Here is a 25,696-nt window from a genome sequence, read left to right on the forward strand (position 1 = left end):
GGGAGGGCAGGCTGGGCCGACCTGATAGCCCAGGGGAGAATCATTACCTTTGGGAAAGTAGGCAGGGGAGAGAATTGGCAGCAGAACCCTTCCCCACACCAGTCCTGCCTTTCCTTTAAATTCCACAATCCACCCACTCCTTTGCACTGAGATGAATTTTCTTAAAGGAAAAGGGGCCATATCAATGCAACAGTACATACACACAACAAAAATCCTTGGGAAATTCGACAGAGCAAAGCTGGACAGTGGTGGGGTGACTGGAGCCAAGCTCTCAGCCCAAGTGTCCTCCAGACCTCCCTCCAAAGCCACCGTCGCTCTCCCCTCACCTTTAAAGACCTCCCTCAAAAATCTTGTGAGATTTTGTGAGAGACACGCACAATAAAAATTCTGGTTGCTCAATTCACGAGGGTTTGTGGGGACGCTGCTGTGCGCAAATGGCTGCCACGTTTCGCCCACAAAATGTACAGTCACTCACTCCACTTTACAGTATATCCTGTGAAGTGCTTTGAGACGTCTCAACTTGAGATGTGATAAGACGCTGTATCAAATGGAAAGATTAATATTATTATGATTACAAAAACCACATCAACTTGCATTTATATAGTGCCCCTCACGCAGTATAGTGTCCCAGAGCGCTGTTATTATTAACATTATTATAATGGCCTCGCTCTGTGCTCACAATGTCTGTGCTCCCTGGTGGGTTTGGCCGGGGCTGGAGAGAAAGAGAGACCAAGCGAGACACGGGGCTCTAAATATAGCGAGAGAGCGAGAGCTAATCAAAACCATCTTCAAAAATGTAACAAGCTGAGGGCAGATGAAAGCTGTGGTGAAACTGGGTCGGTTGCTGCCTCTGGGTCTCTCGCTGTTAATCAGCTCCTTCATACCAGAGTTCATTAGCGGAGAAATGTCCCCTTTCGCTCCCCCACCACCCACCCTCACTGCCTGATGAGCGCAGAGTGATGCTGCCCTGAGTCTCGCGGCCGAATTAGCAAAAAAAACTTTTCCACTGGTCCTCACCACCTCCAAAGGCCCCCCACCCACCCCCCACTTCCCCTCATGGGCTTCTGAATGTGACATCTAAGTGATCAGTGCTGATCAATGAGTGAAATTGAGGGCTTGAGAGTAAAGGGTTGATAGCGGCTTGTGATATCGACCCTCACCTCACTTCACACACGACACATTGGCATTGGCATTCGGTGGTCAGTATGTGTGTTTGTGTGCGGATGAGAGAAGGTCCTTATCTCTCTTTGCACGGGTGGGTGAGTGTGAGTGCTTCTTTCCCTCTCACACTCACCCACCCGTACAAAGAGAGATAAGGACATTCTCTCACCCGCACACAAACACACATACTGACCACCGAATGCCAATGCCAATGTGTCGTGTGTGAAGTGAGGTGAGGGTTGATATCACCAATCGCTCTATCTCTCTGTGCTTCTCTTTCCCAGCCAGCTCTGTGAAGCTCGTCGAGACATCCTCCTGTCTTGAAAGGCTGTGCAAATGCACAATTAATAATAATAATATTCCTTGTGTTTCGTATAACACCTTATCATGTCATTGAGACGTCTCAGAGCGCTTCACCGGATATACTGCAAATTTGACTCTATTTTGTGGGTCAAACTGTCATTGTGTGTCTACCTCTCTATCTGTATGTCACTGGGAGTGTGTGTCCTTCTCGCTCTCTCCTACTGTTGGTCTTTTGGAGTCAGTGACTGTTATCCTCTCTCTCTTCTTTGCTCCCTGTTTCCTTCCCCACCTCGCTCCCTCGCTCTCTGTGTGAATCCACCCTCCTAGCCAATTTCTCGGGATGATCCTGACCCAAGCTGCAGTGGATGTTGTATGTGTGTGTGTGTCACAGTGCCTGCAGTGCAGTTGATGGCAGCTTAGTAAAGTGTGACCTTGTGTGCGTTTCCTATTGATGTACTGAGTGAACTGATCATCGGTGAATAGAAACTGGGGAAAATAGACTGCAGTCTATCACACAATCGCAATCGCGTGTTAGTCTGGCTCAGTGGTAGCGCTCTCACCTCTGAATCAGAAGTTTGTGGGTTCAAGCCGCCATGTTGGGGACTTGGAATCACATAGTCTAAGCTGATGCTTCAATGCAGCCCAAAGCCATCCCCGGCCTCGATCCACCCAACCTCTGTGACCTGCTAACCCCATACCGGCCTGTCCGCTCAGTGGGCTCCGGCCTGCTCCATGTCCCCAGGCCAGTCCACCCCACCATCGGTAGTCGGGCCTTGGGCTTCCCTGCCCTCACCCTTTGGAACTCCATCCCACCGTCCCTTCCTCTCTCTCCCTCCCTTGCCTTTTTCAAGGCCTGGCTCAAGACCTTTTCCTTCGATCAAGCATTTGATCACCCGCCTACTCTCACCCCCCCCACCTGTCCTAATGCCAACCCCCAGCTCAAGTCCAAGTCCCTGACTGTCCAGCACCTTGGGACGTCCTCCCCAAGTGAAAGGCGCCGCGTAAATGTCAGTTGTTGTTGCATTGTCAGAGGCGCCAACCTTCGGATGAGACGCATTCCCCGTCTGTAACCATTCAGGTGGATGTTAAAGATCCCAGGCCACTATTCAAAAAGAGAAGGGAGTTTCCCTCTCTCTCCCAAATAAAATTGGTTGCTCACTCCATGGCTGTTTGTGGGACGTTGCTGTGTGCAAACTGGCTGCTGCGTTTCGTTCCCAAAATACACAGTTACTGGACTTTACAGTGAAGTGCTTCGAGGTGTGATAAGCCACTGTATCAAAGGCAATGATTATTATTATTAATAGGAAGACCTCCAGCTTGTGCAATGGATGTTCACAACTCGTTCATCAAACACTGGGATGGAGCTCACTGTTCTCTCTTACTGCATTTGGGGTTTGGGCAGGAGGTCGGAGGACAGAAGGTGGGTGTCTTGACATCAGAGACGGGCTGTTTGAGCAGCGAGATGCCTATTTATAAAGCCGAGCTGTTATTCTCGGGTTCTCTAACCACAGACTTGGTGGCTGATGATTGAGCACACGTAGAGAGGGAGAGCGCCAGTCACACGGGGAAACTCGCAGGGAGACACTGGGGACAACAGTGAGGCTATATATGGACTGGTCGGTGGGTGAGTGTCTGTGTGTGTGGGGATGGGGATGGATTCCATCCACGTTTTTCCCACAAAAGACCCACAAGACAATCCACTCTACAGTATATATTCTGAAGCGCTTTGAGACGTCTCAACGACATGATAAGGCGCTGGATCAAATACAAGGATTATTATAGCTTTTATTATGATATTAAACTCACTCCTCAATCTCATTCATTCAAAAATATTGGATGTGAGTCTGTCTTTTGAAAACTTGGAGATTCACATCTCCTTTGACCGGTTGAATGCAGGGTACGGATTGGGACACTCTTTACCTTCCCTCCCTACTCTGAGGAAACCCCCCCCCACCCCCCCGCCACCACATATAGCCCTGAGATCTGCGCTCTGCTCACACTTAGCGACCACAAGTGGCCACTGCCATACGTACTCTTTGACCAGGTCACACTATTATCTTTCGCTCCGCACTGCTTAATGCTCTCGTTGTTCTCTGCTGAGCTCTGCACCGTGTTCAGCCTGTGCGAAGGGTGCCGTGTTTAATGAGGGTTGGTCCCCAGCCCCCCCCTCCTTGCGGGCATGCACACACACACCAAAACACACGCCAAAATGCAAACACACATGCACACCAAAATGCACATACACATACCAAAACACACGCACCAACTTGCACAAACACCACCAAAATGTACGCACTGCACGTATTAAAACACACACATACCATCCACCACTCACATAAAGCTTTTCATAATTTTGCCTTTTCTAATATTTGTCCCGCCCGAAGACCTTCCTCTTCGACCACTCCCACCCCACCCCACCGGCTCGGAGTCAGACTCCGCCATCGTTAAGCGCTCTGAGACGCTAACGTGTGCGAAAGGCGATATTAAGCGCAAGTTGGTATTGTTGTTGCTATGTGTCTGCATGCGTGTTTGGGTCTGTGGGTGACTGTGTGTATCTGTGCTTGTGTGTGTGTGTGTGTCTTTTTGTGTGAGAACTTCGGAAAAAGCTGTACACTAGATGTGAGCGTGATAAATTATAACGACATTCTCAGAAGGCTGAGCAGGGTGGTTTCTTTTTTCTCTGAAAACCACACGGCTTATGCAAATGTAACCCAGCGAGTTTTCTGAGCTGAACCCAGGTGTGGGATTCATCCGGCATCATTCCCCACTCGCTCAGGCACACACTGACCTGCCAACCGCACGCTCGCCCGACATTCAGGTATAAACTATCCACACCCATCGTTTACTGGGCAACAATCTACGCCCCCCCCCCCCCCCCCCCCCCCGCCCCGCACCACCACCTAATAAAATGGGTCGCTCACTCCCCGGCTGTTTGTGGGACATTGCTGCGTGTAAACTCGCTGCTGCGTTTCGTCCACAGAATAGACCGTCGCACCACTTTACAGTGTATTCTGTGAGGCGCTTTGAGACGTCTCGATGATGTGATCAGGCTTTATATCAAATGCAAGGATTATTAATTATTATTATCGTTTTTACTTTGAAGTAAAGCCACATCTCCCGGTGGAATGGCCGCCCTTTCTCTTTATTAAAAATGAAGGTTCGGAATGATTATTTCATTTGCTTCTCTGTGTTTTGCTTCGCTATGGTTTTGTGCATGTCTGTGTGTGTGTATGTGTGTGCGCGTGTGTGTGTTTATATGTATATATATGTGTGTGTGTGTGTATGTGTGTACCCCCCTCTCTTGTCTCTTGCCAACCTGCGCCTATAATACTTTCCGGTCGTAAGTGAGCAGGGGGTGAGAGAGAGTGAGTGCATTCGATTCCAGGCACGGTGGAAATTTCTACGTGTGTGTGGAATTCAGTCCAATTTGGAGACTCTTAATCATGGTGATGGGTTTCCACATGTGTCAGATGTCGGCTGATCAAATAGCCAGAATCAGAAGGATTTCAGCTGATGGTCGAGGGGGTTTTAACATCAGTTTTCCCCCAGTTTCATTAAGAACAACCCACATCCCCACCGCCCTCCCAACCCGTTGAGATGCCGGCAAGCGTCAGACACACACAGAGACACACACACACACGCACACACACGCGCGTCTCCAAGCAATTCACAGGGACTTGCTGCCAGATGGAGTGAGCGTGCATTTAACAGTCAGAAATGTGTGTGGAAGGGAATCAGATAACGGGTTTGCTTATCTGTGGCCGAACAGCAATGTGAACATGACAATTATCTTCCTGGATAGCGAGAGGGGGGAGCAGGGGAGGGGGGGGGCATGGGAAGGGAGCGGGAGGTGCGGAGGGGGAAAGTAGGTGCACGGGAGAGGGAGGGCGTATATATCAGTGAGAGATTTCAGACCCACGTGAGTGGACTCTGTTTTCTAGTTACTCAGCTTTGCTCTCTCAATGGCCTCAGTTGATGAGTATCTGGTGGAAATGTTCTGCTCGTTCTAGAATGTTCCGCTCTCTACTTGGTTCCTCATCCACTGACTTCTGTTACCAAAGGTCATTCTGGAATGTTCCGCTCTCGAGTTACGGGTGCAGATCGACCCCCCCCCCTTATCCTCACCCCCACCCTTGCGCAAGCGAGCGTGCGAGAGTGAGTGAGTGAACGAGTATATTAGCGAGTGTGTGTGACATTTTCCAGGCTGCCACCTGTCCTGAACTATACCCTTTTAACCTCTCTGGTGCTTGGGGAAAGAAAGCAAAGGGTGAGATGATCGGAGAGATATGTCACACAGCCAACACCTCAAGCTGTTGGAAACCAAACCCCAATCTTACCCTTTGGAAGACTTGGTTTGACTGTGTTCAGTTTGCGAAGCAGCGCTAGTTTTTTTTCTCCTTAGTCATCGTCATCATAGGATCATAGAATCTTGCAGCGCAGAAGGAGGCCATTCGGCCCATCGTGCCTGTGTCGTCTCTTTGAAAAAGCTACCGACTAGTCCCACTCCCCCCGCTCTTATCCAAATAAAATATACAGTCAATTCACTTTACAGTGCATCCTGTGAAGGGCTTGAAGACGTCCAGCAGACGTGATAAGGTGCTATATCAAATGCAAGGATTATTATTATTATATATTATATCCAATTCCCTTTTGAGAGTTATTATTCAATCTGCCTCCGCCACCCTTTCAGACAGTCCACATGTCGTCATCGGCATCATCATCACTGTCTCTTGAATGTTGCCAATGGAGACCTCGCAGACACCGTCTCACTCCTGTCCTCTCCCCAGCCTCGTGGCCGGCAGAACGGCCACGAGGAGTTTGTGGAGTCCTGTAGCTCAGTGGTTAGAGCACTCGCTTTGCAAGTGAGAGACCTGAGTTCGATTCCAGGCAGAGGGCGAAACCTTGGGCAAGTTTCCTTACTCCACACAGAGCCTAATAATAATCCTCCAAAAAAAAACAATAATAAATTGGTCATTTTCAATCTACGACTGTTTGTGGGACAATGCTGTGCGCAATTGGCTGCCGCGTTCGCCCACAAATATACAGTCAATTCACTTTACAGTGTGTTCTGTGAAGCGCTTTGGGACGTCCTCCTGACGTGAAAAGCGCTATATCAAATGCAAGGATTATTATTATTATTATTATAACGAGGCGGGATTTGATCTTCTCTGGCTGCCCGCCCGCCCGCTTTTCCATTCATCGCCCCCCCCCCCCCCCACAACCACCACAACAACAACTTGCATTTACACAGCGCCCCTCACGGAGGGCAGCGTCTCAGAGCGCTTTACAGTGGTGGAGCACACCCACACACCCTACCGCTCAGCAACAAGAGCTCCGTGAGCCTACCCTGCGTGAGGGGCGCTATATAAATGCAAGTTGTTGTTGTTGAGGGATCAGCGACAAGTTTGTTCCTAGGCTTCAGGCCTACGTTGCTTTTCAGTGCTGCCTCTCCCCTCCCTGCCCCCATTCTGTGAGGTTACGCCACCAGACCCCAATCTCGTGATGTTTGTGCATTTCCTGCACTTGATTTGTAAGTGTGTTTGGGATTAAAGGAGACCTTGTTTGGGAGCAGAAACAAGCCCAAGGGCATTGGAAAGAGCGGGGGTAAAATACTGCCGCGTGTGGAGGGCAGTGCCGTGCGATGAAGGACACTATTATTTCCTTGCACTGTTTGTGTGTGTTTTTGTTAAAGTAAATAGTGATTTATTTCCCCTGGTCAGTAAGTCAGTAACTCGAGAGAATCCTAGTTAACATCATCAGCATAAAAAAACAAAGGGAAATGTTTTATATCCAAATGTTTTATGAGCACACACATACTCAATCATTAACAGGTAGGAAGCCCGACCAAAAATGCCTCTTGAACCAGAATCCGTGAATGCTTTTATTCTTCTTCTTATTAATAATAATCCCTGCATTCGATGCAGCGCCTTATCACGTCTTTGAGACGTCTCAAAGCGCTTCACAGCATATGCTGTAAAGTGTAGTGACTGTGTTTTCTGTGGTCAAAGCGTGCCAGCCACTTGAACACAACAGTGTCCCACAAACAGGCGTGGATTGAATGACCAAATTATTATTATTGTATGATTATTTTGGGGGGGAAATAATTTTTGGGATTATTACCTCCGGAAAAGTGATCAGCCAACCAAATATTGCTACTTACCGCAAGGTAAACAGAGGCGTGTGGAGTAAATCAACTGGCCTAAGCTTTCTCTCTCTGCCTGGGAATCGAACCCAGGTTTGATTAAAAAGGGAATTGGGCAAATATCTGAAACTGACAGAGGAGCAACAGCAACAAAATTAGATTTGTAAAGTGCCTTTCACATCTGGAGGACGTCCCAAGACTCTGATCAGTCGGGGATCAGAGCAATGCTTCGGGTGTGACATTAAACCGATTTCCTTATTCAGATGAGAGATCCCGAAAGAGAAGAGAGTTTTTTTCTCTCTCTCTCTATCTCTTGCCCGAGGTCCCGGCCTGGCCAACGATCCTCCACCCTCCCCTCTGGGTAAAATTATTATTATGTTATAATTTTAAGCGCTCCAGCGTGAGGGACGCCATATAAATGCAAATTGTTGTTGATGTTCTTCGCGGCTGTTTGCAGAATAATAAATAATAGTAATCCTTACGTCTTCGAGACGTCTCAAAGGGCTTCGCAGAATATATTGTAGAGTGAATTGACTGTATGTTTTGTGGGCGAATATGGCTGTGCGCAGATTAGCTGCCTCATGAAGCCTGTAAGTCACTGGAGTGTAGCGTGTACGTCAACAACAACAACTCGCACTTAAATAGCGCCCTCCTCTAGGGTAGCACGTCACTAGAAGTCACTACACACTACCGCCAATCCCACAACCCCTGTCCATTGACTCGTCATCCATCCCCCTCCACCGCCCGCGTTTGCTATAAGGCTGCGATAAAGCCAGTAACATTTATGTAAAGGTTTTGGGAGCTGATGACGCAAATATCTCAGTCAACCACCGCATTCTGGAACTTCTTGCAGAGTCCTCATGTCTTCTCTTCTCTCCCCGTTAACAGTCTATCACCTTGACCTGCCTGACGAGCTTTCCCAGAGGAGTTTGGCTGCAGTGTTAACAGTAGTGAAGGGGGATGACTCCCTGCCCCCAGTGACTGGTCTGCCCTTCCAGGTCCTGCCAATGAGCTGTGTTGTCACAACGCCCTGGAGTACTGCGGACCTGCCTGGCTCAGGAACCAGACGAGAGAGCTTGCTCGACCTGTCAAGCTGGTTAAGCTCCAGCCGTTACCCCCAACACTCACTCTGGGGTCTCCACCCCACTCGCACCCCAAAAAGCCTCAGCTCTTGCCAACCTGTGCCAATACTCTCTGGGATTAGGTAAGCAGGTCATGTCTGTCCTGAAAGAGGGAGAGAGGGAGCAGGAGAGGGATTGGGGGAGAGAGAGAGAGGGAGTGAGGGGGGGGGAAGGAGAGGGAGATAGAAGGAGAGAGAGGGAAACAGAAGGAGGGAGAGGAGGGGTGGGAGAGAGAGGGAGAGAGTGCAAACCTGGGAATTTCCATGTGTAGGTAGTACGGAAGGAAACCTGTCTAGTTTTGGAGTAAACAGTGTATCCTGCCCGACTTCCCCCTCCTGACTTCCTTCTGATTCAATTCAGAAATCCACACAGTTTCGGCCTCGCAGGTCCCTTCCTATCACGTCATGGAATGTTCCAGAACCAGGCCTGTCTGTGATGGTGGGGTGGGGGTGGGGGTCGTCTAGCATTGTGACGTTCTTTGAGATGATTCTTCCCCCTCCCCTCGACGTGAAAGACATGATGCAAATGTAAATCCCCTGACAATGGGACCATGGGACGGACATCCTCCCGATGTGAGGGGTGTTGTGTAAATGCGATTTGTTGTTGTTGTTGATTCAAGCCTCTATCCTTCGTATACCAATCTCCTTCCTTCTTCTAATCCACAATGGACTCTGCTTCTCTCCACTCCTACTTGACAGAACGTTCTGGTATCCCAACGACTCTCGGTGGGGGAGAGGGAAAAAAATCCTCCTAAACTCTCCTTGTGCTCTTCCTGTTAAAGATTCCATGGCGCTCGCTATTCGAAAAGAGACGGGACTTTCTCTCTCTCTCTCTTCCTCTCCCCCTGGATATCCTGGCAACAATCTCCCAGATAAAATTGGTCGCTCGTTTCACGGTTTATCCGCGGGACATCTCTGCGCGCAATTGTGCTGCTGCGTTTGCCCACAATACACAGTCGCTTCATTTCACAGTAAATTGCTTTGAGACGTCCTTCCGATAAAGTGTGATAAAAAGCTGTACCCAATGCAAGATTATTATTATTATTATTACAGTTGTGCTGCTCTTACATCTGTTCCTCCAGTCACTGACTCCTTAACCAGTGAAAACAGCTTCTCTCTATTTAACCTCCCGAAAAGAGGGGTTTCGCCCTTTTTTTTATATTCCTCTTCAAGCATCCATTTAATTTCCCCTTTTGGGGAAGAAAATATATTTCTAGCGAGTTTCCTCAACACGTCCCTCTGTGACCGAGGTTCTTGTGGTCCTCTCTCTGGACGTGCAACTTGAGACAAGTTGACCTCAATGCTTGTTCTCTGTATTATCCATATAGAATCATAAAATATTACAGCACAGAAGGAGGCCATTTGGCCCATAGTGCTGTCCCTATACATATATAGTTTGGATGCCCCTCCCTGATCTCCCCCCACCCCACCCCCCTCACCACCACAGTGCAGTGCGGGGGCTGTGCCGTATTGGGGTGATAGACAGTGAGCCATTTTCCGATGGAAGCAAATTCCGCTGACAAGATGCAACTGATAAGAATCACCCGTCTGTTGCAACTGATCTCCCCCGGTTAACAGCCGCTGAGAATAACTGATGTGGAGTGAGTGAATTGTTCGCAGACCTGGCTTAATGCAATCATTATAGGCAGAACCCAACACACAAATGAGATAAATTTCTGTTAGGAAATAATATCTCGGGCGTACAGTGTAAAGTTTGGGACACGACACGCGCAAGTGACTAACTGCCAGGATGGGGGAAGGTCAACTGGTCTTCTTTCACCTGGAAACTTCTTATGTTCTTAACCCACTTCCCTCCCCTTCCCCACAAACACCTCTCAGGGTAGGCAATACTACTACTACCAGTGCGTGTGCGTTCGTGTGTGGTGGGCGGGGGTGGGGGGCGGAAGCTACATTGTCGGAGGTGCCATCCTTCAGATGAGATTCTGTGTCCCTGTTCAGGAGGAAATGTTAAAGATCTAGTGGGAAAAGAGAAGGAAATTTCACCAGCCCCTCTCCAGCCACGCACACACACACACTCTTTCTCTCTTCTACCCACAAACACACAGTCACTCCACTCCACCTTCGAACCCAGCCCCCCTCCCCCTGGTCTCTCCAACACAAGCCCCTGACCTTCTCTTCCAGTCCTGGACCCCTCACTGCTGTCTAACACACAGAGAGGGAGGAAGTGGCCTCAGGCTTTCTCTTTGACGTGTTAATAATGTGTCTGAATTCAGTGGGTGACCACAGTCAGTCAGCAGGGTTGGGGGTGGGGGAAAGGGGGAAACGAGAGAGAGAGAAGGGGAGAGAGAGAGAGAGAGAGAGAGAGGGTGGAGGGGGGAAGCGAAAGAGAGGGGGAAGAATAGAAAGAGAGAGGGGGAGGGGGGGAAGAGAGCGAGCGGGGGGAATGCCAATGCTTTTTCAAGTGAGAAAATATTTTGCGGAATCAAATAGAACAGCTGCTTACAGCGAACGAATCATCCTGCCCCGTGGGCGAGCGGGGAGGTTGGGGTGCGTGGGGGGGGGCAAAGAAGGGGGGAGGGTAAGAACTGATTTGGAATTGGTAACCGTTTCTGTTTCTATAATCTGCTTGAGCGCACACGTTTCTCTCGCTTGTATACAAGCGCGAGGGGCGATGGAGTGGTGGTGGGGGGGAGGGTTATACGTGCTCTGAGACACTCCCCTGTGTGAGAGACTCTGTTGTTGTTGTTGTTGTTGCAATTGTATACAGAGTCCGTGTGTGTGTGTGTATATGTGCCTGCGTGTGTGGGTCAGTGGGTGTGTGGGTCAGTGAGTGTGTGTGTCAGTGGGTGTGTGGGTCAGTGGGTGTGTGTGTGTCAGTGGGTGTGCGGGTCAGTGGGTGTGCGGGTCAGTGGGTGTGTGGGTCAGTGAGTGTGTGTGTCAGTGGGTGTGTGTATCAGTGGGTGTGTGTGTGTGCGTGTGTGTGTGTGTCGCTGGCATGTTTCACAGTGACTATTTTCCTGTTTGATGTCTGACCACCGATGACTTCAAAGAACGTTTCATTTATCGCCGCCACTGTGCTCTTGATGGGCTGAGGCCGGTGTGTGTGTGTGTGTGTGTGTGTGTTGTGTTTGTGTGTGTGGTGGGGGTTGGGGGAGGGAAGGGGGCTGCTCCATTTGTCTGTGTCCAGCCCTTGGGGGATATGTACGTAGGCAGCAAGCTGTGGAACCTTGCCTGTAACCACAACTTCCTTCCTCGTACCCCGGGTCAGTCACTCTCTCGCTCTCTCTCATTCTTGCCTTTTGAGTCAGACGATTGTGGGTTCAAGCCCCACGTCGCTCACAGTGCAGGCGGGGCTTCTGGAGTGGGGGGTAAGGCTTGTAGGGGAGGGGGTAAGAACACTGTATTTTCATCAGGATGAGACGTGGAGGCAGAAGTCCCGTCTGTGTTTGTTCCTATAGTTCACCCCCACTCTCCTGTCTCTCCCCCCCCCATTTTTTTGTATCTCTTCCCCCCCCCCCCCACTCTCTCCCCACTCCCCGGTTTCTCTTTCTGTTTCTCGCCCACGAAGGTGTCCAGTCAGCCTTCGTGAGGGTTCTGAAAATCGCGGTTCTATTCAAATGATTCATTTTCTCTTCAACCCCTCCCCACCCCCCCCCCCCCCGCCCGCCCCCAAAGAAAAATAATCTGGGAGAAATCGCCCACCGTTTGTGCCACTAACACAAGCACGGAACTTCCCGTCATACCTCTTATCAGATCATCCTGGCTTCCTGGAGGTCACCGTGATCTTATAATAATAATAATCCTGGCATTTGATACCGCGCCTTATCACGACATTGGTCTCAAAGCGCTTCACAGGATATATTGCAAAGTGGAGTGACTGTGTATCGCGTGGGCGAAACGAGGCAGCCAATTGCACGCGGCGGCAGCGTCCTACAAACAGTTGTGGATCGAGTGACTAATTTTGCTTTTAGGTATTATTATCCCCGGAAAATGATCTGCCAATCGACTACCAAGCGAGTTCCTGCTGGGAAACAGAGGCGTGTGTGTGTGTGTGTGGAGTAAGGAAACTTGTCTAAGGTTTTCTCCCGACTTGGAATCAAACCCAGGACCTCTCGCTTGCAATGCGAGTGCTCTAACCACTACGCTTTAACCTCCATTTGAACAGACAGGGCCTCGGTTTGACGACTCGTCCAAAGGCCAGCGTCTTTGACAGTGCAAAGCTGCCGCAACCCCCCCCCCCCTCCCCACCCCACCCCCACCCACCACCAACCCTGCTCTGCAGTGTGAGTCTAGACTATCTGAATTAAAAATTTGGGGGCTTGAACCCACTTGGAGGTGAGAGTGCTAACGGTTCGCTGTGCAATCCGAGATATGGTGGCGAATGGCAATGAAAAATAAATGCAAGGTTTATTTTTGTTTTTGCTTTTGATGTTGTTTTTGAGGGGGAGGGGGAGGGGAGGGGGGGGGGTAGTGCTGATGGGGAAGGCATGTGTGGACCACACGCCTACACAGAGAAAGAGAAACCGTTTACGCATCGCGAGCGCCTTTTTTTTTTGTTTTGGAAAAATAAAATCGCGATGCGTTGGGTGAGTGAGGCATCTTCACACCCACACAGACAGACCTCAGAGGAGGTATCAGCAGAAACTTCAGGCTGTTGTGGGGTCCGGTAGCTCAGTGGTTAGAGCCCTCGCCTCGCAAGCGAGAGGACCTGGATTTGATTCCCGGGCAGGGCGAAACGTCGGGCAAATTTCCTTACTCCACTCGCCTGTTTACCCAGCAGTGTGGACGAACCCGGTTGTTAATTGATTGACAGATCGCTTTTCTGGGTGTAATGGTCCCTTCAAAAAAATTAATAATAATAATTGGGTCACTCAATCCACGACTGTTTGTGGGGACGCTGCTGTGCGCAATTGGCTGCCGCGTTTCGCCCACAAAACATACAGTCAATTCACTTTACGGTATATCCTGTGAAGCGCTTTGAGACGTCTCGAAGACGTGATAAGGCGCTGTATCAAATGCAGGGATTATTATTATTATTATGATTCTCAACACCAGAATTCTCAGCTCTCTCATCGATTTCGACCCTATTTAGACCTGTTGCTCGGCTACAGGCGAGAGAGCGGGCTGTGTGTTTGTGTGTCAGCCTGGCTCAGTCTGTAGCGCTCTCGCCTCTGAGTTGGAAGGTTGTGGGTTCGTGTCAGGATTCGCAATGACATTGCATAAACTGACGCTTCGATGCAGCGCTGGGAGGTGGGGGAGGGGGTGGGGTTTGCATCAATGTCCTTCAGATGAGACGGGAAATCCGAGCTCCCTGTCTGTGCCTCTTCAGGTGGATGTTGAAGACCCTACGGCGCTATTCGAAAAGAAAAGGGGGTTTCTCTCTCTCTCTCCCGTTGTCCAGGCCAACAATCCCCCAAATAAAATTGGTCACTCGTTCCACGCCTGTTTGTGGGGACGCTGCTGTGCGCAATTGGCTGCCGTGTTTCTCCCACAAAATGATACAGACAATTCACTTTACAGTATATTCCGTGGAGCGCTTTGAGACGTGTCGACGACCCGATAAGGCGTTGTATCAAATGCAGGGATTATTATTATTATTAATAATTGATTTGCCGCAGAATAATGTCTCCATAACCTCGGGGTGGGGTGGGGGGAAGAGTCTCACATGGTGGCTTCTGCTCTGAATTCTTTTCACAGTGCATCTGCAAGTTTTTGATCTAAATTAGTGGTCAGGGGGGCGAGAGACAGAGAGAGAATTACAGAACTGGGACACGGTGACGTCTGTTTTATTTTGAGAGGATGGAGAGAGGAGGTCAGGTTATGTGGAGTATTTATTACCTGTGTGTGAGTTCAAGAGAGCGAGGGAGGGAGCACACGAGAAATGGAGGAGAGGATTAAATTATCACCTTTAATTGTTTTACTAATCTCAGATACTGGAATTACAGTCACCTCCCTTCTCCTTCAGGGTAAAGCAGCGCAGTGGAAATGTTTTAACTATGCACTATATACACAAACACAAACACGGTCTCTCTCTCTGACAAAAATTTACTCCGTCTCACACACACGGTCTCTCCGTCTCACACACACGGTCTCTCCGTCTCACACACACGGTCTCTTCGTCTCACACACACGGTCTCTCCGTCTCACACACACGGTCTCTCCGTCTCACACACACGGTCTCTACACACACGGTCTCTTCGTCTCACACACATGGTCTCTTCGTCTCACACACACGGTCTCTCCGTCTCACACACACGGTCTCTCCGTCTCACACACACGGTCTCTCACACACGATCTCTTTCTCTCTCTCACACACGAACTCTCTCTCTCACACACACGATCTCTCACACACACACTCACACGCATACAGTCGCTCTCGCACACATACAGGAGATTGACTGTTACTGACAGTCTAATAATAATCCTTGCATTTGATATAGCACCTTATGACGTCTTCGAGATGTCTCGAAGCGCTTCCAAAAATATACTGTAAAGTGAATTGACTGTATATTTTGTGGGCCAAACGCAATGGCCAATTGCACACAGCAGCGTCCCACAAATAGTCGTGGATGAGTGGCTTTTTTTGGTTGGGGGGTGGGATTATTACCCCCGGGACAAAAGCAATCCACCAATCAACTAACAACTGGGTTCCTACTTACTGTCAGGTAAACAGAGGCGCGTGTGTGGAGTGAGGAAACTCGCCTAAGGTTTCGCCCCGTTCCACCCGGGAATCGAACCCAGGTCCTCTCGCTCGCGAGGCGAGTGTTCTAACCACTGAGCTGCCGGACTCCATAAAACTTTCTAGAATGAAACCCGGATCCGGAATTTAAGCCGGAATCTCCGGCACGGCCTTTTCCTCCCCAGGCTTCCCGCGGGCACACACGGATCGTCCCAGGAACAGCCGTCCTTTCTCTCCGAGTCCCGTCGGTTCCTGATTACGGTGCTAACCTGCTCTTCTCTCCTGTCCTCTCTCTCTTACAGACTGAAAGCCTTGGCAGCCACGGGGGGAAAGAGTGTCCAGGCAGCATGTGATTGGTTGGTATGAGCTTCCTATCTACAAACGTAACTAACCCCATCTCTTCCAGACACTGAGCCCATCTCACGTCCAACACCGGAGGCCAAAACCTTGTGTCTTCTCCTCTTAATAATAATAATAATAATAATCCTTGCATTTGATACCGCGCCTTATCACGTCTTCGAGACGCGCCTCAAAGCTCTTCACAAGAATATACTGTACAGTGAATTGGCTGTGTGTTTTGTGGGCGAAACGCAGCAGCCAATTGCGCACAGCAGCGTCCCCACAAACAGTCGTGGATTGAGTGACCAAATTATTATTATTTTTTGTAAGCAATTGTTACCGCTGGAAAGTGATCTGCCAACCTACATGCTTACTGCTAGGAAAACGGAGGCGTTGGAGTAAGGAAACTTGCCCAACGTTTCGCCCCGCCCAGGAATCGAACCCAGGCCCTCTCGCTTGTGAGGCGAGCGCTCTAACCACTGAGCTACAGGACTCCACTCTGCGCTCACATCCAGTCTCCATCTCTCCACGTTCACCTGCCCTTAGAGCAATCGTTGCTTATTGCACCTCCTTTTCCCTTTGCTCTCTTTCTCTCTTGCTTCCCCCCCACCCCCCCTCCCCACCCCCACCCACCTCACCTCAGCAACAAACAAACAACAAGTGCTTTTCAAGTCAGGGGGATGTCCCAAGGCACTGGACAGTCAGGGATTTGGACCTGAGCTAATCACCAATGTGAGGTGGTTTCAACCCATCGAAACTCTTCCACCAACACATTCAGACCTTTTCATCCCATTTTCCCACTCTTTCTCCAAACGCCTTATTTCCCAACCGTTGGGTTGAGTGGATGAATCCACTGGCCAGTGCGATAATAACACTCCTTACATTTGATATAGCGCCTTATCATGTTGTTGAGACATCTCAAAGCAGTTCACATAATATATAGTGAAGTGAATTGACTTTCTCTCTCTCCCCTCCTCCCTCTATCTTCTTTTCTTTGTCTCCCCTTTTTTTCTCTCTCCTCTTTATTCTCTCTCTCCCTCTCTCTCTTGTTCTCTTGCAGTGAGCAGTGTGACTGACCTGAGAGACGATATAATAATAATAATCCTTGCATTTGATACGACGCCTTATCATGTCCTTGAGACATCTCAAAGTACTTCACAGAATATTACTTGGAAGTGGAGTGATGTATTTTGTGGGTGAAACATGGCAGCACAAAATGCGCACAGCAGTGTCCCACAAACAGTCGTGGATTAAGTGACTGGATTTTCTTTGAGGAGGGATTATTACCCCCTGGAAAGCGATCCGCCAATCGACTAACAACTGGGTTCCTACTTAATGTTGGATAAGCAGAGGCGTGTGTGTGGAGTAAGGAAACTTGTCTAAGGTTTCATCCTGACCCGGGAATCAAACCCGGGTCCTCTCGCTTGCGAGGCGAGCGCTCTAACCACTTCGCTATGCGAGCCGGTTGATGAACCTAACACATTAACCCCTCGTTCTCTATTCCCCCTCCCCTGGCCCCTCCTCTTCGCCGCAGGCTGTTCTCACACGTTGACGACCCCTTCCTGGATGACACCCTTCCCAGGGAGTATGTCCTGTACTTGCGGCCCACCGGCCCGCTGGCTAACAAGCTGCTGGAGTTCTGGCACCAGTCTCGGCAACTCTGTGGCAAGAACAAGGCTCACAACATCTTCCCTCACATCACCCTCTGCCAGTTCTTCATGGTGAGTTCCCGATCGGGGGGGAGTGGGGGGGTTGGGGGGGGCGGTGATCGGTGGGGAAAACGTGGTGATGAGCAACAAAGCGTGGGGGTAGGGTTGGGTTGGGTCCTCTTCAGTCTTCAGACGAGTCCTGATTAATGTGTACAACATTTCACACCCCCCCACCGCCCACTTTAAAATATAATATATAAAAAAAACTTGCATTTGATCCCGTGCCTCATCACGTCTTCGAGACGTCTCAAAGCGTTTCACAGCTTGTACTGCGACGTGCGACCGGTGTGTACTTTGTGGGCGAAACGCGGCAGCCGATTGCGCACAGCAGCGTCCCCTCAAACAGTGGTGGGCTGAGCGCTGATTTATTGTTATGATTATTATCATTATTATTGTTGCAGTGTGAGGACAGTAAAGTGGACGGGCTGAGCGAGGCCCTACAGCACACTGTGAGTCGCTGGAGAGCCACCTTCCCCTTCCCGCTAGCGCTCGAGCTCTACACCTCCTCCAACTTCATCGGCCTCTTCGTGGAGGAGGACAGCGCCGAGATCATCAAGAAATTCGCCGCCGACTTCGCCTCAGAGGCCACCAGCAAAGCTGGTGAGGAGCCACCAACGCCCAAACATCTGAACACATCTCCATCTCGCTCGCTCGCTCTCACACTCACTTTCCAGCTCGTCCTCTCGTTTGGTCTCTCACTCTTGTGCTGTCTAAGCGCTCCGGGACGCTACCCCACCCCACATGAATGGCGCTATGTAAATGCTTGTTGTTGTTGTTGTCGTCTCTTGCTCTCGGTCTTTCTCACTCATTCTCTAAGTTGCTCTCGCGCTCGTTCTCTCGCTCGCTCCTATGCTTTTTCGCGCTCTCCCACTCTCACTCTCGCTCTCTCTCGCGCTCTCATTCTCTCTCTCTCACTTGCGCTCTCGCTGTCTCTTTCTCATTGACTCTCTCGTTCTCTACATGGACGGTCTCGGTGTAGGAGCTGCTCAGAGGGCGTTTGTGAGCGCTGCTGTTTGCGGTTCCCGCGCCCTCTCCCCTCCCACCTCCCACCCCGCCCCCAGTGACCCCCACCCTCTCTCTCTCTCTCTCTCTCACGCCCGCCCGCAGATGTCCGAGTTGAGCCGCACAGGAAGCAGCTGCACGTGACGCTGGCGTATCACTTCTTGTCCAACCAGCTGGCCGCCCTGGAGAAGCTGGCGAGGGGCATCGACCTGAAGCTGGGCTGTGATTGGGTTGCCGCCATTTATTCCCGGGACATCCGATTCGCAAACCACGAGGTACTTGCGGCCCCACACCGCGAGCGACAACGGGGAGACTCCCAGTGTCCCCGGGTGGGGGGTGGGGGGGCATGTCTGGGAGTTTGGCTAGCGAGGGGAGTGTCTGAGGGAGGGGCATGTCTGGGTGGGATGTGTCTGGGGGGGTGTCCAGGGAGGGGGCATGTCCGGGAATGGCGGTCTGGAGAGGGGCACGGGTGGGTGGGATACGTCTGGGGATTAAGAGCCTTGGGACGTCTTCTCGACATAAAATGTCCTATACAAACCTAATTTGTTGTTATTGGGTGTGTCCGGGGGGGGGGACATGCATGATGTAGGGGGTCTGGAGGGGTGAGGGGGCGTGGGTTGCAGCACTGAGCTCCGCCGTCAACAAGCTCACAAAGTACACAGTCACTACACTTTACAGTGTCTTCTGTGAAGTGCTTTGAGACGTCTCAACCAAGTGATAAGGTACGATATCAAATGCAAGGGTTGTTATTGTTATTATTATTATTATTATTATTATTATTAAGCTACATATCCTGGAGCTTTGACCATTGATTCTCTTCTCAAACATCAGCTCTTTGACCATAATAATCTGACTGCAGCGATGACCTGTATCAGACCAAGTATTAACCTGGTCTCTCTCTCCTCTCCCTCTGTGTCTGTGTGTCTCTATGTTTGTGTGTGTCTCTCTATGTCTGTGTGTGTCTCCGTCTGTGTCTGTGTCTGTGTGTGTATTGCTCTCTCTCTGTCTATGTCTGTGTGTGTGTGTCTCGCTGTATCTGTGTAACTCTCTATCTGTCTCTCTGTGTCTGTGTGTGTCGCGCTCTCTCTGTGTCTGTGTGTGTCGCGCTCTCTCTGTGTCTGTGTGTGTGTCTCTGTCCGTGTATGTGTGTGACAGACGCTGCGTGTGATGTACCCCTACACGCCCCAGAATGATGATGAGCTGGAGCTGGCTCAGGGGGATTTTATCTTCATGTCCCCCGTGGAACAGAGCACCACGAGTGAGGGTTGGATCTATGGCACCTCCCTCGGCAATGGCTGCTCAGGCTTACTCCCCGAGAACTATATAGCCCGGGCTGATGAGTGCGATACGTGGGTCTATCACTGGTAAGTGGGGGAGCGGGGGTGTGGGAGGGGAGAGAGCTCGCGAGGGCTCAGCCTTGGGGAGCGATGGGGTGGGAGGTGCAGACATTAAAGCAGGGTGACCATATTTCCCGGGCGGGGGGGTGAACTCAAACTGTAATTATGTGCTTGTCTCATACACTTAGCTCTCAAAGCGTAGCAGTTAGAGCGGCCGCCTGGGTTTGATTCCCGGGCAGGACGAAACGTTAGGCAAGAATCCTTACTCCTCACGCTCCTGTTTAACAGCACTAAGTAGGAACCCGTTGCTAGTTGATTGGAGGATCGCTTTTCCGGGGTAATAATCCCTCCCAAAAAAATGTGGTCACTCATTCCACCACCGTTCGGCTTCCGTGTTTCGCCCACAAAATACACAGTCACACCAGGCGGTGAAAAAGCAATAACCTCTTCTCTCTCATCCTCTCAGTTCCTGTTCCTTCCTCAGTGCGGGGGCAGGGGTGGGACCTAGTCTGTGTGACGGGGGGCTACGCAGGAGGGGCCAGGAGGAGCAGGGCCCCGGGGAAGCACTGTCACTACCCATCGACCTCATCTGCCAGCCCGTACAGGTACCTCACTGTGTGTGGGTGTGTGTGTGTGTATGCATGTGTGTGTGTCGGTGTGTGTCTGTCTGTGTACATGTGAGTGTGTCTGTTTCTGTGAGAGGCATCTCCTCGCAAAACTTACACAATTGCAACCCCCCCCCCCGACCCCTGGTGACTAATGTCTCTGTTTTCTCCTCCCTTTTCTCCCCCAACCCCTCTCCCCCACCAAGAAGAACTCTCAGCTGAGTCGGCAGAAACGCTGCCTGTTTGTTTGTCGGCACGGGGAGCGCATGGATGTGGTATTCGGAAAACACTGGATCAGTCAGTGCTTCGATGCCAAAGGTTTGTGGTGGTGGGATTGGGGGGGTGAGGGGTGTGTGTGTGTGTGTGAGAGAGAGGGGGAGGTGTGTTTGTGGGGGGTGAGTGTGTGGTGGTATGTGTGTGTGGGGGGTGGGGGTGATGGGTGTTTATAGGGTTAGGTTGTGTGTGTGGGGGGGTGTGGGGATGGAATATGTATAGGGAAAACCAATCTCTGTATCGCATGTTTGAACGGGAAAGGGTTAACTCCGTCTCCGCTTGCTGTATGAATCAGGTAACTACATCCGCTCTAACCTGAACATGCCGCTCACCTTACCCCAGAGGTGCGGGGGCTTCAGAGATTATGAGAAGGACGCGCCCATCACTGTGTTCGGGTGCACACAGGCCAGGCTGGTGGGTGAGTAACAGCCACACATCTCCTCTCCTTCCCGCTCGGTCATGGCCTCGATGTCAGCTTCGCCCCCCACCCACCCACCCACACACACACACACACGTACTCAGAAATACCTCTCCCCACCCCCACACACATATACCCACCACCCTACACACACAAATAACCCCCCCACCCCCATACACACACTTGCACCAAGACGCTGGTCCATTCCACATGAGCAAAACTGTGTGTCACTGAGCGCTGTGCGTGTTACCGTGTTTCTGAGCCCTTGTATGTGTTACTGTGTCTCTCAGGGCTGTGTGTGTTACTGTGTCTCTGAGCGCTGTGCGTGTTGCGGTGTCACTGAGCACTGTGTGTGTGTGTGCGGTTTCTAGGCGAGGCGCTGCTGGAGAGTAAATCCACCGTTGACCATGTGTACTGCTCGCCGTCCCTGCGATGCGTACAGACGGCGTTCAACATCCTGAAAGGTGAGGAGGAGGCGACAGACTGGGGATAAACTGAGGCCCGGTCAGTCGGTCGGTCAGTGACTGTCAGCCAGGGAGAGAGAGAGAGAACTTTAATGTCGGCTCGAACAGGGCGCGCAGACGGGGAGTTCATTTTACGATCTCATCCGAAGAACGGAGTCTGCCACACTGCGGTGCTCTCACCCCCCAGCGCTGCACTGTGACAGTCAGCTTAGACTGTGAGCGTCAGCCGAGATCGGCTGTGTGTGTCCTTTGCGGAGTCCTGTCCTTGCTTCAGAAGTGAGAAGACCTGGGTTTGATTCCCGGGCCAGTCAGGGCGAAACGTTGGGCAAGTTTCCTTACTCCACACACGCGCGCGCGCGCCTCTGTTTATCCAGCAGTAAGTAGGTAGGAACCCGGTTGTTAGTCGTCTGGCAGATCGCTTTTCCGGGGATAATAATCCCTTCAAAAAAATAAATAATAATGATAATGCGGTCACTCAATCCACGGCTGTTTGTGGGGACGTTGCTGTGCGCAATTGGCTGCTGCGTTTCGCCCACAAAATACACAGTCGATTCACTTTACAGTATATCCTGGGAAGCGCTTTGAGACGTCTCGAAGGCGCGATAAGGCGCTGTATCAAATGCAAGGATTATTATTGTTATTAAATTCTGGGCTTTGCTCCGTGCCCCCTCCCCAGGGCTCCAGCAGGAGACCAAGGTGAGGATCCGGGTGGAGCCGGGACTCTTCGAATGGACCAAGTGGGTGTCTGGCAACTCCTTACCGGCCTGGATGACACCGTGTGAACTCGCTGCCGCCAACCTGGGCACTGACACCACATATAGGTGGGTCCCAGCACTCGGCAAATACAGCCCCCATCTCCCCCCCCATCCCCTCACTCGCTCTAGTTAGTGCCTCGCTCTCTCTAGTTAGTGCCTCGCTCTCTCTAGTTAGTGCCTCGCTCTCTCTAGTTAGTGCCTTGCTCTCACTGGTTAGCGCTCTCTCACTGGCTGGTGTCTGAGTTGCAGGCCTCACATACAGATGAACAAGCTGGGGGTGTCGGAGGCTTATGAGACGTACATCAGCCGAAGCTTCCAGGTGATGAGGGACATCCTGGGCGAGTGCAAGGCCAAAGGTGAGCGGGGGGGAGGCCCGCGGGGGAGGAGCTGGGCGTTGGTGGGTGGCAGGAGCTGGGGTGGGTGGGGGTTCTGGAGGAACCAAGATCGGTCGGTGGTGGTGGTGCGCGGGGTGGGGGGAGGAGCCGGGGTACAGACTGGAGCGAGGGGGAGCCTCACCTCGATGATCCTTTGACTCTCCGGCAGGTAATAATATCCTGATTGTCGCTCACGCCTCGTCGCTGGAAGCCTGTACACGACAGCTCCAGGGTCTGTCACCCAGCAACGCCAAAGACTTTGTACAGGTGGTTCGTAAGGTCAGTGACCCACCCCTCACACCACCCCCATCCCTCCCTCCGACACACACACACACACACACAGAAAGGTCAGAGACCCTCCTCCCCGACCCCCAAGACATCTCACTCCCCTCCCCTTTCCCCGACTACCAAGATGGTGGAAGGTGAACTGGATGGACTTTGGTCTCCTTTTGTCCAGCAATTCATATGTTCTTATATTTTAGGCAAATTATACTTCCCCCTCCCCTCTGCAGAAAGGTCAGTTGACGCAATCACCCCAAACCTTCCCCGCCACTCCACAACCTCCCCGACCCTGACATGGAGGGGATGAGTGTTTTGGAGTCCTGTAGCTTAGTGGCTGGAGCACTCGCCTCGCAAGCCAGAGGACCTGGGTTCATTTCCCGGGCAGGGCGTAACTTTGGGCAAGTTTCCTTACTCCACAACGCAGTAAGTACGAACCTGGTTGATTGACAGATTGCTTTTCCGGGGGTGATGATCCCTTTGAAACAAAAAGAAATTTAAAAGAATAAGATTAAGTTGGTCACTCAATGCACGGCTGTTCGTGGGACGCTGTTGTGCGCAATTGGCTGCTGTGTTTCACCCACAAAATATGTACAGTCAATTCATTTTACAGTGTATCCTTCAAAGCGTTTTGAGACGTCTGGAAGAAATGATAAGATGCTATATCAAATGCAAGGATTATTATTGTTGCAGTGTGCAGGGATCTCGGAAGAATGAGATCAAATGGGCCGAAGGGTCACGTACAAGGATGAAGAACCTGGCTTCACACCTCATCTCTCTCTCTCTCTCTCTCTCTCACACACATTCTCTCTCTCTTTCTCACTCTCCCAACAGATCCCTTACCTCGGCTTCTGTGCCTGTGAGGAGGTGGAGGACGCTGGGATCTGGCAACTGGTGGACCCCCCCATCTTACCCCTAACTCACGGCCCCAACCACAGCTTCAGTTGGAGAGAGATCCTGTACCAGGAGTGACCAGCAGACCAAGTTTGCCCCACACACGCCAAGCCGGTCAAGCCATTTCAAGCATGTGCTTCCAAACCTGCCCCTCCCCTCACATGCCCCTCCTCTCTCCCCATTCAACACCATCTCCTTTTGTTGAGTCAGGTGTCATCTATCTCGTGACCCGGGTTCTCTAAGCGTTAGTTATCATGCTCCTGCCCTGTTCTTGTCCTGTGATGTCCTTGTCCTTGTCCGTGTGTGACCTCGCTTTGACCAAACCAACCTTCCGTCTCGACCCCCCTCCCTTTCCCCCTCCACCTCCTTTCCCCCCTCCACCTCCTTTGCCCCCTCCCCCTCCTTTCCCCCCTCCCATTCCCCCTGCCCCTCCCTTCCCCCCTCCCTTTCCCCCTCCCCCTCCCTTTCCCCTCCCCCACCATTTCCCCCTCCCCTTCTCTTTCCCCCTCCCCTCCCTTTCCCCCTCCCCTCCCTTTCCCCTCCCCCTCACTTTCCGCCTCCCCTCCATTTCCGCCTCCCCCTCACTTTCCGCCTCCCCCTCCCTTTCTCCCCTCCCTTTCCCCCTCCCTTTCTCCCTCCACCTCCCTTTCCCTCTCCCCCTCCCTTTCCCCCTCCCTTTCCCCCTCCCCCTCCCTTTCCCCCTCCCCCTCCTTCACGATGACCCGCAGAATTATTTCTTCGGCTTTGAGAGCCCCCCCCTTCCCACCTCCTTCGTCCTGAACCCGCAGTGGGTAGGTCGGGGCATGAAGTTTGGCGTGTCAATTGGTGCAGGAAGGATGGTGTGCAACAACAGCAACAATCTGCATTTTTATAGCACCCTCTCACAGGGTAGCGTCCCAGAGCGCACACTGGCGGGTGGCGTGTGTGAGGGGGGGGGGGGGTGCGCGGGTGGTCCTGTGTGCATTCGCTGAACTAAACCGTGCTGGTTAATGCAGAACCGGGGGTGGGGGAGAGAACTGCGGGCGACGGGCTGTGAGGGTGAATCCCGTTTGGGGGAGAGAGGACTGCGAGGGGGACAGCTTTATGTCAACGCGCACACACAGCCTTGACTGACCAAACGATGCTACAACAAACCAAACCAGAGGGTCGTGACTTTGTTTGTTTGAGGTACATTTGTGGCTTCCTGTAACAGCCTCTGGGACCTGCAGACACGCTGGTTTGATCAACAACAACAATTTTCATCTGTGTTGCGCCTTTCGCGTCGGGAGGACGTTCTAAGGCCCTGACCCGAAAGAAGTCGCCTTTCTAATATCGCCTGATCAGCGATGGGCAGGTCAGGCCACCATCAACGGTTGGGTCTTCAGCCTCTCTGCCCCCCACCCTTTGGAACTCCATCCCGCAGTCTCTTCGCCCCCCCCCCCCCCCCACCCTCTCTTGCCTCCTTCAATGTGGCAGCCGCATTGCACACAGCGCGATACCGCAAATGGCACAGGGATTGGGCAGTGTTATCTGGTGGGGATTGTCAGTGAGGACACCGGGAGATAGAAAGAGAGTTCTATAAATATATATATATACTCAAAGCAAAGTCCCTCCTACAATGCGGGTCCAACACCCCCAGCACTGCGCTGGACTGTGAGCTTATAGTCCCCTCCCCACCCTTGTGTCTGTGTCTGGTGAGGGGGAGAGAGGGCTCGGACCCACAACCTCTGACCTAGAGTTGATGGCACAATTGATTGAACCAAGCTATCGAGTGGATTTAAAGGTTCAATGGAAACAGGTTCCGGTGCGAAGGGTATTTGATCGGAATCCCAAACTCACAAATTCCCCCCCCCCCCCCCACCGCCCGCCCCTTCCCTCCCACCACATAACAGGGATTACAAC

General features: G+C 51.5%; 1 protein-coding gene across 2 annotated transcripts in view; it reads left to right on the forward strand.

Annotated features, from left to right (window-relative positions):
- ubash3bb (ubiquitin associated and SH3 domain containing Bb) overlaps nucleotides 1-24,203 on the forward strand; it is a 30,330-nt gene extending 6,127 nt beyond the window's left edge. Inside the window, exons 2-14 of one of the 2 annotated variants that reach the window (XM_042343945.1) lie at nucleotides 15,669-15,722; nucleotides 17,240-17,426; nucleotides 17,816-18,014; nucleotides 18,522-18,691; nucleotides 19,572-19,780; nucleotides 20,220-20,358; nucleotides 20,565-20,676; nucleotides 20,927-21,049; nucleotides 21,421-21,513; nucleotides 22,190-22,334; nucleotides 22,518-22,624; nucleotides 22,812-22,921; nucleotides 23,756-24,203. In XM_042343945.1, coding sequence (XP_042199879.1) covers nucleotides 15,669-15,722; nucleotides 17,240-17,426; nucleotides 17,816-18,014; nucleotides 18,522-18,691; nucleotides 19,572-19,780; nucleotides 20,220-20,358; nucleotides 20,565-20,676; nucleotides 20,927-21,049; nucleotides 21,421-21,513; nucleotides 22,190-22,334; nucleotides 22,518-22,624; nucleotides 22,812-22,921; nucleotides 23,756-23,893 — 1,786 coding nt within the window. In that variant the 3' untranslated portion in view covers nucleotides 23,894-24,203. The remainder of the gene's footprint in view (nucleotides 1-15,668; nucleotides 15,723-17,239; nucleotides 17,427-17,815; nucleotides 18,015-18,521; nucleotides 18,692-19,571; nucleotides 19,781-20,219; nucleotides 20,359-20,564; nucleotides 20,677-20,926; nucleotides 21,050-21,420; nucleotides 21,514-22,189; nucleotides 22,335-22,517; nucleotides 22,625-22,811; nucleotides 22,922-23,755) is intronic. The other variant, XM_042343946.1, reaches the window with a different exon arrangement.
- Nucleotides 24,204-25,696: the final 1,493 nt, after the last annotated feature.

Source organism: Callorhinchus milii, unplaced genomic scaffold (genome assembly GCF_018977255.1).
Source record: "Callorhinchus milii isolate IMCB2004 unplaced genomic scaffold, IMCB_Cmil_1.0 Scaffold25, whole genome shotgun sequence".
NCBI lineage: Eukaryota > Metazoa > Chordata > Chondrichthyes > Chimaeriformes > Callorhinchidae > Callorhinchus > Callorhinchus milii.